Genomic DNA, 12595 nt, shown 5'->3' with positions numbered 1-12595 from the left:
TAATATATTTATTATATTATTTTGATGAAAGTGTTCAAAACTCGTAAAGCTCTCAAAGAATCGTTTCAACCGTTTATTTTATCTCGAAAAACGTACAAATGACACAAAGTCATTTATAAATATTTAATTTATCTCTTACAGATGCTTCAAGCCTTGGCGAACTTTAGTCAAGGTCATACGGGTCAGCTCTCGGCGGTGACAATAGGCCTTCTGGTAGCCGGATCCATGGCCCGGGTCTTCACGTCCATCCAAGAGACTGGAGACTCGATCGTGGTCGCTGTGGCCGCTTGTTCGGCAGCCGCCAACGCTGTCCTTGGCATCCAGATGATGTATTACTGGAAAGCGACCAACAAATTCTTGATGTCCGCCAAACCGGAGAAGAAGAAGGTCAAGAGTCAGAAAGTGGACAAGATTCTGGCCGGTGGTAAGGGTCCTCGAAATACCAACTCACCAGGATCTAAGAAAAGGAAGTAACCATTTTATCAACATTAGTACTTATAAGATGAAAATTAATATAGGGGTTTTTCGAATTTAAATATAAAAAATAATAATTAAAAATATATATTTAAAGAAATGGAAATGTTAAAGTAAGGTTCATCTCGACTGTAGGTTTAGCAATAAATCCTTCGAATTTTTTTTTAAACTATCGTGAAAAACTTTAGGACCTTTTATATAGGTATTTTAAAAGCTCATTAAATAACAGATTTCATCCTAAGAATTCCCACGGTGCATTTGGCAAGGCTTAAAGGAAATTTTCAATTGTTATTAACTTGAGCCTTGTTTTACGCATTAGGTAGCTAGGGATCATTCATATTATTATATTGGATATAAAAACGGGTTTCTAATGTTTTTAAATAATTCGAAGAAATAGAAAAATTTCGTGTGAAAAGAAAGCTATACACAATTTTGTAGAATTTAGAGGAATGTTTGATATTTATATTGTTTAAAATTATGATATAATATTCTCATCGCTTGTTGATTCGTCAACGATATGCACAATCTCAAGCCTTATTGATATTCCCCCTTTTTTAATTGAAATAAACGATGTTTTCCACTAAAAATTGTTGTTCCATTTCATTGTAGCTGAGTTGGCTGATTTTAATCATTTGATTTTCTTTAAGCAAAATTATTCATTTAGGTGGAGTTTTAAAAAATTACCAAAATTAGATTCTAAAACAATTCTGGTACGAATTTAGTCGGTTGAAATCTAAAATATTAAACAGGAGTTAAATTTAATTGGTATTTTATTTGGTTTTAGTTTGGGTAACCGATAGAGTCAAATTATCAATCGATTAGAAACACCAATGAATAAATTAGCACCATTAATAGTCCTTTAAATAAAAGATCATTCATAGCCGATTAAATAGTTTGTGCTGCTGCGACTGGACTTATAACCGGTTTGTCTATGGTTTCTCTTTATACTGCTAAAGCTGAGAATTTTCTATGCACAGATCTGGCAGCATTTCTCAACAGGGGGGCAAGAATGCCAGAGAGGGGTTTATTTAAGCGACTATTGCAGGGTTCGTACACGACCTGGAAAAGTCAGGGAATTTGAAAATGTTTCCAAAAGGTCAGGGAAAAGTCAGACAAATTGAAAATGATTCGAAAAGGTCAGGGAAAAGTCAGGCAATTGAAAATGATTCGAAAAGGTCAGGGAAAAGTCCGGAAATTTTAAAATGATTCCAAAAGGTCAGACAAAAGTCAGGAATTTTAAAATGGTCCAAAAAAGTAAGGAAATTTTAAAATGTCCCCAAAAAAATCGGACCAATAAGTTTTTGAAAGATGTATTAAAAATACATAATCATTATGTTTTAAAGATTCTACCTCAAAACATTCATTTATTCTACAAAAATGGTCAGGGAAACCTGGAAATGTCAGGGAATTTAATTCCGGAAATTTTGCACGAACCCCGTATTGTTAAGAACCAACCAATAAATTCGATCAAATTAAAAAATCAAATAGGCCAAAATATAAAGTAAATTTGGTATTAACCAAAATCACGTGACTACCATATCACAGCCAACTTCGATTCGGTAACTCGTACTCATAGTTGGCCGCGCGACGTTAAAGAAAAAAATTATTCCTTCCAAATACTGCAGACAGTTAATTAACTTCCATTTTCTTTTACAAAGTGTTTTAAATAGATAATCGATAAAAATTTAAACCACCATTGTCAAAGTAAAATGAATAATAGTTCGTATTTGTTAGGATAGATGGCGCTGCAGTTCTCCACTAAGTCACGTGACTACCATCTTTTCAGCCCCCCTGGACTTTATAGTTTCGCCTATTGATTTTTATTAAAAAAAAAGGCTGACCCTGGTCTTAAGTACCTATGTTTCAAAGATAATTAGTTTGTCGGTTGTACGTACAACGTTTTTTTTTAACGCGTTCTGATTGAACGAAACGTAGACTACGAGATCATTGAAGGTCGATGTGTCACCTTGGAGAATTTGTATCTATTTGAATTGCTGTTAGACTGCTAAACCCGCTACGTCCATAATATATTCTTGGATGCGGTGGATTTTAAACCAAATCGGCTAAACACTAATAGGGTATTCATCATTTTCCAAGATGGCGTTGGAGTTCAACCAGAAACATAAGGTATCATTTGTTGGGTGTGACCAACCTTCGTAAACAATTTCGCCAAAATCTGATAAAAACTACGGCAGTTATAGCGTAAGGTAACTAATTCAAATCCGCCATTTTCCAAGATGGAGTTGGAGTTCCAAGATGGCTTCGGATTTCCATCCAAAAAAGTAAATACGTGCGCAAAATAAGCGAATTGTTTCTTCTGGGAAAACAATTTGTTGGAAAATGGCAGAACAAAAAATAGATGTACTTTCGAAACGCTTTTAGGAACGTACAAGGTAATGTAGTCATTTCATTTAAGTTTTACAACAAGTATTTTATTTAAAAATGTTTGAAATTTTGTACCAACTATTGAATCATACCAACAGTGGAGGAAACCTACATGTACTACTTAAATCTCTCGTTAGGAGCGCTTTTAGGTGATTCAATATTAAGAAAGGAGTTTTTGGGTATGGTTCGTGTCCAGTATTTTGTTTGTCCAAGGTAGAATCGAACCCATGCATGAGTCACTGTTTATTTTATAAGATCTAACCATAAGTAAAATAACATACATTATATAAGTATGACACTTCCTATTCTCACACCGCTAAATTCTTTAATGATAGTCTGTTTCGCCAATGACTATATAAATCATGGACTGACAAAGCAATGACTATTGAATTTCCGATTATATTAGAAACAAAATTATTTATTATGTTACTTATGGTCTAACCAATAATGTATTTATTTGTACTTAGGGAATATGTGTTATGTAGAGATGACTGAATGGCTCGTTAAAAAACAGGAGCAAAAAGCATTCTACTAGTTCCACTATTTGTCACGCGATGGCGCCACTGATAGCATAACTTTACCTCAGGTGGACTAAAAACGCTTCCGTGGGACTATTAACTTCCAAGGAGACATCCCGAGGTGTTTATCCACATATTTTGCCATGCTATTTTACGTAAAGAATGTTTAAAGTTTAGTTGTGAAAAACATTTTTGGTCGCCACGGCAAAACGAATTGCCATTGAAACTTTTCACTTTAGGAGCTTTCAAGGTACATGAAGGTCTACTTAACCCCCGAGTTTGAAAAAAATCGGGGAGAATCACCTCGGGATGGCTTCCATGTTAGTTATGTCCACTGGAGAACCAAGAATTAGTTACAAGAAACTTGACTTAAATTTAGTTGCAAGAAACTTGACTTACATTTAGTTACAAGAAACTAAATTTAGTTACAAGAATATTTACTTAAATTTAGTTACAAGAATCTTTACTTAAATTTAGTTACAAGAAACTTGACTTAAATTTAGTTACAAGAAACTTGACTTAAATTTAGTTACAAGAAACTTGACTTAAATTTAGTTACAAGAATATTTACTTAAATTTAGTTACAAGAATCTTTACTTAAATTTAGTTACAAGAAACTTGACTTAGATTTAGTTACAAGAAACTTGACTTAAATTTAGTTACAAGAAACTTGACTTAAATTTAGTTACAAGAATCTTGACTTAAATTTAGTTACAAGAAACTTGACTTAAATTTAGTTACAAGAAACTTGACTTAAATTTAGTTACAAGAAACTTGACTTAAATTTAGTTACAAGAAACTTGACTTAAATTTAGTTACAAGAATCTTGACTTAAATTTAGTTACAAGAAACTTTACTTACATTTAGTTACAAGAAACTTTACTTACATTTAGTTACAAGAAACTTTACTTAAATTTAGTTACAAGAAACTTGGCTTAAATTTAACAAGAAACTTGACTTAAATTTAGTTACAAGAAACTTGACTTAAATTTAGTTACAAGAAACTTGACTTAGATTTAGTTACAAGAAACTTGACTTAAATTTAGTTACAAGAAACTTGACTTAAATTTAGTTACAAGAAACTTTACTTACATTTAGTTACAAAAAACTTTACTTAAATTTTAATTAAAATAATTTTAAAATTAATTTGTAGAGCAGTGTTGCACCCAGGGGGAAATGTTAAAAGCTGGAAGTCAAGGATGAAAAAATAAATACAAAATTAACTGTAATTCTGTAGGTTATGTAAACTATCCAATAGGAACCTCACACTATGACGTCATACAACGTCACCCATGCTTTTTCCTACAGTTAAAAAATAGTATACCAACATGGCAACAAGGACTAAATCTACGAAACGCCATTACCCAATTAGAGCAAAATAGATCAGGTCTATGAATAAAATCAAGGCCTAACTAACGAAGACGCGGCCTTAATAATGATAATAAAGGATGGATTCCCATTAGGCGACAATAGCGGCCGCTAGCTTTTAAATGACCATATGAAAATGACCGCCACTAGAATTCCTAATTAAGATGCCTGTTGCTTTTAATACAAGCAAAGCGTGTTTGATATGAATAGGACACCGTTAGATGGCGCGGCGGTGGTAAGGGGGGTCGACAAATCTCATTGAATAAACCCCCCCTCCCGACTCCGTATAAATTGTATCATCATTATTATTATCCAAATTATAATGTAGTAAACGGCAATTTTTCCAGCGGGACTTTACTAATTGCGATATATCCTTTAATAAGTGGACATTATAATGGGCAAACAACTTAATGTATTAGGCCTACTCGCGTTACCCCTATTATGATTGAAATAGGGGGTTTGGTCCCCCGCGAGAGAAACGCCAAGTATTTAAAGGGGTTTGGCGGCCCTTTAATTTAAGCCTTCTCCTTTAGGCCGCTCCATTCATTACGCGGCAAATATTTGGGATATTTCGAATAGTCATGTCAGTAGCAACATGCTTTGTTATTAATAGTGCCGTTTTCGGACAATAGGCGGCGTTGGCTCTCCTCGTTTTGAAGTAAATAAGCGGGGAGCGTATCTTTTATAGGCCCTTAATGCGATTTTAATTACGAGTAGTTAGGGCTGGGAGGAGTTTGATAGTTATTACGTATGATAATTTTGGGGACTGGACCTCTTTAAGTGAATATTTCCCCCGTCTCTCCAGAGATGGCGTTGTATTATTATATTGAGAGCCTGCCGATATTCTATTGCGGATTTCGATAATTAATAGGCGATGGTTTCGCTTGATAGGATGGCATCAACATTTGTTAATTTATTCCTCTAGGTTCTGGTTTCTCTGATTTGTATGGACAGCGCGGAGAGTTGAATGCGCGCTGTATAGATTCGCGCCCTTAAAAGCGTTTACGACCTGTTATTTAGCCGCGAATTTCTAGCTTTAATTGTTCTTACGTCTAGTTTATTAGATTTACCTCGTTTTAAATTCATGATAATTAATATTCACTAGGATTTATTTGGATCTGAGATGTAACTAATTTTGAGCGCTTTTTTGAGTTTGCTCAGTTTTGTCAATTCATACAATTTTTGGCTGGTTTTTTAGATTTTTGTAATTTTTAGCTTGTTTTTGGTTTTTTTCGGAGTAGTTTTGTCAGTTTTTGCCATTTTTGGCTGGTTTTGCCAATTCCTGCAATTTTCGGCTGGTTTTTTAGACTTTTGTAATTTTTGGCTTGTTTTTAGTTTTTTTCGAGTGGTTTTGTCAGTTTTTTGCCATTTTTGGCTGGTTTTGCCAATTCCTGCAATTTTTGGATAGTTTTTTAGATTTTTGTAATTTTTGGCTGGTTTTTTAGATTTTTGTAATTTTTGGCTGGTTTTTGGTTTTTTGGAGTGGTTTTGTCAGTTAATTTTTGCCATTTTTGGCTGCTTTTTCCAATTCATGCAATTTTTGGCTGGTTTTTTAGATTTTTGTAATTTTTGGCTGGTTTTTGGTTTTTTTGGAGTAGTTTTGTCAGTTTTTGCAATTTTTGGCTGGTTTTGTCAATTCATGCAATTTTCGGCTGTTTTTTAGATTTTTGTAATTTTTGGTTTTTTGGAGTGTTTTTGTCAGATTTTTCTGTTTTGGTCAATTCATGCAATTTTTTGATGTTTTTTAGATTTTGGTAATTTTGGCTGGTTTTCGGATTTTTTTTTACGTGTTTTTGTAATTTTTGGCTGGTTTTCGGGTTTTATGGTGTGTTTTGTCAGGTTTTGCCATTTTTGGCTAGTTTTGTCAATTCATGCAATTTTGGGCTGGTTTTTAAGTTTTTTGTAATTTTTGGCAGGTTTTTTTCAGTTGTTTTGTAAATTTTCGTAATTTTGGTGTGTTTTTGTCAATTTTGGACATTTTTGGTTGGTTTTATCTATTTTTAAGCAAATTGTTTTTGGTTTTTTTTTTGGAATTTGGATATGTTGACCGATTTTGTTTTGGAATTTTTGGGTGTTTTTAATAGATTTTTTAATATTTTCAATAGATTTTTAATATTTTCAATAGATTTTTAATATTTTCAATAGATTTTTAATATTTTCAATAGATTTTTAATATTTTCAATAGATTTTTTATATTTTCAATAGATTTTTAATATTTTCAATAGATTTTTAATATTTTCAATAGATTTTTAATATTTTCAATAGATTTTTAATATTTTCAATAGATTTTTAATATTTTCAATAGATTTTTAATATTTTTAATATTTTCAATAGATTTTTAATATTTTCAATAGATTTTTAATATTTTCAATAGATTTGTAATATTTTCAATAGATTTTTAATATTTTCAATAGATTTTTAATATTTTCAATAGATTTGTAATATTTTCAATAGATTTTTAATATTTTCAATAGATTTTTAATATTTTCAATAGATTTTTAATATTTTCAATAGATTTTTAATATTTTCAATAGATTTTTAATATTTTCAATAGATTTGTAATATTTTCAATAGATTTTTAATATTTTCAATAGATTTTTAATATTTTCAATAGATTTTTAATATTTTCAATAGATTTTTAATATTTTCAATAGATTTTTAATATTTTCAATAGATTTTTAATATTTTCAATAGATTTTTAATATTTTCAATAGATTTTTAATATTTTCAATAGATTTTTAATATTTTCAATAGATTTTTAATATTTTCAATAGATTTTTAATATTTTCAATAGATTTTTAATATTTTCAATAGATTTTTAATATTTTCAATAGATTTTTAATATTTTCAATAGATTTTTAATATTTTCAATAGATTTTTAATATTTTCAATAGATTTTTAATATTTTCAATAGATTTTTAATATTTTCAATAGATTTTAATATTTTCAATAGATTTTTAATAATTTAATATTTTTAATAGACTTTTAATATTTTAATAGGTTTTTTAATATTTTTAATAAATTTCTAATAAATTTTTTAATATTTAATAGATTGTTTAATATTTTTAATATATTTTTTAATATTTAATAGATTGTTTAATATTTTTAATATATTTTTTAATATTTTCAATAGATTTTTAATAGATTTTTAATATTTTTAATAGATTTTTTAATATTTTTAATAGTTTTTTTTAATATTTTTAATAAATTTTTAATAGATTTTTAATATTTTTAATAAATTTTTAATAGATTTTTAATAGATTTTTTAATATTTAATAGATTTTTTTTTTGGAATTTGGATATGTTGACCGATTTTATTTTGGAATTTTTGGGAGTTTTTAATAGATTTTTGATATTTTCAATAGATTTTTAATATTTTAATAGATTTTGTAATATTTTTAATAGATTTTTAATATTTTTGATATTTTTAATAGATTTTTAATATTTTTGATATTTTTAATAGATTTTTAATATTTTTAATAGATTTTTGAAACATTTTGGCTATTTTATTTAATATTTTTAATAAATTTTTAATATATTTTTAATAGATTTTTTAATATTTAATAGATTTTTTAGCAAATTGTTTTCGTTTTTTTTGGAATTTGGATATGTTGACCGATTTTGTTTTGGAATTTTTGGGTGTTTTTAATAGATTTTTGATATTTTCAATAGATTTTTAATATTTTAATAGATTTTGTAATATTTTTAATAGATTTTTAATATTTTTGATAGATTTTTTATATTTTTAATAGATTTTTAATATTTTTAATAGATTTTTGAAACATTTTGGCTATTTTATTTAAAAAAATACACCTGGTTGGCACCAAAATCTAATCATAGTAAGCTACTTTAACTGTTTAAAGTTTAGAAAATAAACACATGCACGTCACTAGATGACGTTGAAAATTCTAAGCTTAACTGTTAATCTATAAAATTAAACGTTGCCTTCTAAACAATCTAATGTTTCCAGATTTCACCATTTTTATTCAGAAAAGAAGTATTTGTAGAAGCGTATATTTTCGTCATCGTCTTTCGTAAAACGTGGAATTAATAATATAACGGTAAATGAAATTACGCGTATCGCAATGTACCCCAAAATAGAGAAAGTAATGGGATTCTATTTATATTTCTCCCGCTGTTTCGGATCTTACTTTGGAATGACGTATTAAGTAAAAGGAAGTCTGTGAATGGATGGCCTGAAATATATCGGTCAATTTACTAAACGCTATAGCCCGTTAAATATAGTTCATAAACTCCCAACTGTGAAATATAATAGGCAATCATTGGCCAAGGCCTATATTTGCAACGACGGATAAACTTACGGGAAATGGAACGCTAAAAAACATCGTCCATAAGTAGTAGATCATATAACCGGCGAAGAAACCATGGGAACGCTGTAGCGGGAATGGGCTCCCCTCGAAAGGTCTATAGCACCCTGACAAAGGGACCATTTGAGAAAAGAGGGGTCCTAAAGGCCTCTCAGCTGCGCCGAAGAAGGGGCAAAAAGTAGCCCCGAGTTCCTCCGATAATAGGGGGTTGGGGCAGGTATTGTGAAAAAAGGCGCTATGACAAAAAAAAGTAAAGGACTTTTTTTATACATATATATAAAAATTTGTGGGTCGAACTGCACCCCTGAGTACCCATGCCGCCCCAAATAAAAGGTCACACTGGGAACTATTTCGTAAATATAAAAGAGGACCGCTGCCTGACTCGGATTTTGGGATTTTGTTTGTCGGATTAGTAAAATCAGAAGTAAATGAACTGAAGTTATCGAAGTAGCGCTAAGAATCGGAGAGCGTTTTCCTTACGAAAATTATGAGAAAATCCAGTCAAATAAAAGCTAATTTCCTTCCCCGTCTTGTGACGCGATGAATTTAGCTTGGGAATTGTGGGTATAACTATTTCTATGTATAAAAAATAGTTTCATAAAAACAAAAACGTTTTTATTTTTGTCCTACGAGCGCGCAAAACTTCATAATGAAAACGCCTAAAACATGGGGAGTATAGCAGTCTGATAACTTTGGTTCATTTACTTTTGGTAAAATGTATTCAAGATAACTCGAAAAGTATGTCTTGCTTTAATTAATGTTGTTAATTTTCCGGAAAAATAAAATGCTGAAACATAAATTACTTTTTAAAGGTTTTTAATTCTTTTAACTTTTTATCGATATAGAATGTCTAATATCAGTAAACATGCTACGAAACATTAATAGTGTTACATTGTTAATCAGTTTAAACTAGTCTAGAGGTTTGGTTTTACTTTAAGATTCGAGAAAATTAGGCAAACAATATTAGACTAATCATGGAATGAATGGTTTTTCTTAATTTTTCGGAAAAATACGGAAATGTTTCCGGAAAAAAGGCTTTGGTCCTTTTCCCGCCTTTTCCGCGGAAAATTTTCCAACTTACAACACTTCTTTAAATTAATCCTTATTTCTTAAATACTTCACTATGTTTTTAATAAAGTATCAATTTCTGTGTTGTTATCAGGGCCGTTCAGAGGGGGGTGAAATCTCCGGAGCCCGGTGGAAAAGGGCCCACAAGTTTCCTTTCACGGGCCCGCCCTAGGAAATTTCTGTTATAAGAGCCCCTGATGACATAATTTGGCCAGGGGTCCGAAATGTCTTTGCACGGTCCTGGTTGCTATTAGAAATACTCTAATACGGTATTATATTTAGTAAATTTAATCTAATAATTTAATTTCTTTTGAAATTATAAACTTTGGTCATTGTGAGTTTTAATAATTAAATCTTTATATTTTAATAAACATCTTATTTAAAATAACGTAGATGATATATTTTAATAAACATCTTATTTAAAATAACGTAAGTTGTATATTTTAATAAACATCTTATTTAAAACAACGTAAGTTATATATTTTAATAAATATCTTATTTAAAATAACGTAGATGATATATTTTAATAAATATCTTATTTAAAATAACGTAGGTGATCTATTTGAATAAATATTTTATTTAAAATAACGTAGGTGATCTATTTGAATAAATATCTTACTTAAAATAACGTAGGTAACTATCCGATCAATTGTATCTCAACCACACGCTTAATTTTTGGTTAGAATCATCCAACCATATCTCTATAATATTCCTTTAATTTTTTTCGTTCCAAATATCGAGTTTTGGTGCTGGAATATAGTCGTGTTCGTCGTAAATTGATGCAAATAAATATAGAAGGTAAAATGACTACAGACTGTACTCTTACTCCCGGCTACGCTTCGCTTTATGGTATTTTCTACTACTATAGTATAAACTGCGTCGTGTTTTCGTAAAATTTCGGGAACTCGTCTGCTTGGCCACCCCCTATGCATCATTTATATGCCCCCCCCCTCCCCGGTATGGAAGTCTTTGATGTTTGGGAAATTCCGGGGTCCTCTTCGCATGGTTGATTTTTTGGTGGTCGCGTCACCCCTTTTTTCACATAGCCCCCCTTTGGTGAATTTTTTTATAAGCTGCGGGTCTCGGGTCTATTGTGAAGTCCACCTACTGTTATTTCTCCCCAAATTTCCGTAATGACGAACGTGCTTGAGCCAGGGAACCCGTCTTTTTCGGTGGGTGGTATTGCTAAGGATGGGTGCTCGGTGGGACTTGACCTTAGCGGCCTTTGACCTTCAAGGACAGACTTGAAAGGGAACTGCCATGTTTTGTTTACTCGTACACTTCTTCAATCCATTGAATATATTTAATAGGAATCTACTTTTCACAAGGCTTTAAAATGAATCTGACTATCTCGAGGTTTTATAGGGAGCAATTTGCGCGAAGCACTTCCTGTTTGTACATATTTTCATTGACGAGGCTTAACTAATAACATTACCAGAAGCTAATAGACTTAAAGTACCCCCGACACGATCAATTTTCTGTTTCAATCCATGGATTTTATTTAGGGCTGTGTGACTCGAACTCTACCTCGAATAAGTAATTAGAGAATACTCGTCGATTAACGAGTACCAAAAAATTGCACATTCGGGTATCCGATTACTCGAATAAACGAGTCTGTTCCATTGCGCCGAATCCCATTCGACCTAACCTAACCTAACCAACAGATTTAAAAATATATTAAAACTATTTTTTTTTGTGGTCGCTCAATTGTGAATATTGCATCGGTCGATTAGAAAAATACAAAACCCGCCTTTGGGCTAATTTCATCAAAAACATTGGCGGAATTCGGTCGAATGGGATTCGGCGCAATGGGAAGATACCGAATAAACTGCTCTCTAAACTCGTCGAGTATTTGTTTTTCTACCCTCGTTGCTTCAAAGTTCCAAGATGGGTTTTTACAACTTTTTGAGGGGCAATAAACGGTACCTACAAAGTTGTGGGAACTGTGGTTTATTTAAATTAAGGGAATATTTTTCAGCATTGAAAGTTACTTTATAATCCTTTTAAATTTAATTTCATAATTTATTGAATAAAACCAGCTCGATAACCCGACTCGTTAAAAATATTAAGTTTTTTTTAGTTACTCGACTCGAATAAGAGAATTAAAGTTTCCCCTTAATCAAGTACCCGATTACTCGACTCGACTTCAATATTACTCGACTCGAATAAGAAAAAGTTTCCCCTTTATCAAGTACTCGATTACTCGACTCGACTTCAATATTACTCGACTCAAATACTTGATGAAAAAATTTGATACTCGATAACCGACTCGATAACCGACTCGATTGCCTAAAGCCCTAAAACCACTAATCGCACAGCCCTAATTTTATTTGGTTTTTATATTGACTGATTTGGTTTTATTTTAATTTTAATATTAAAATTATTATATTTATTGATTTCCACCAGTATGATATATCGTATACGCATATTTTCATATTAATTGCGCCAATACCT

General features: G+C 30.8%; 1 protein-coding gene across 1 annotated transcript in view; it reads left to right on the top strand.

Moving 5' to 3' along the window:
• The window catches only part of LOC149952418 (mannose-P-dolichol utilization defect 1 protein), a 31617-nt gene extending 30606 nt beyond the window's left edge, over nucleotides 1-1011 (top strand). The window contains exon 5 of the mRNA XM_090170164.1: nucleotides 142-1011. Within this exon, the coding sequence (XP_090026290.1) occupies nucleotides 142-474 (333 nt within the window). The 3' untranslated portion in view covers nucleotides 475-1011. The remainder of the gene's footprint in view (nucleotides 1-141) is intronic.
• The last annotated feature ends 11584 nt before the right edge of the window (nucleotides 1012-12595 follow it).

This window comes from Leiobunum rupestre, chromosome 3 (genome assembly GCF_980474605.1).
Source record: "Leiobunum rupestre chromosome 3, qqLeiRupe1.1.hap1, whole genome shotgun sequence".
Taxonomy (NCBI): Eukaryota; Metazoa; Arthropoda; class Arachnida; order Opiliones; family Sclerosomatidae; genus Leiobunum; species Leiobunum rupestre.
The sequence above is the reverse complement of the archived record's forward strand: the minus strand, read 5'-3'. Positions and strand labels throughout refer to the sequence as shown.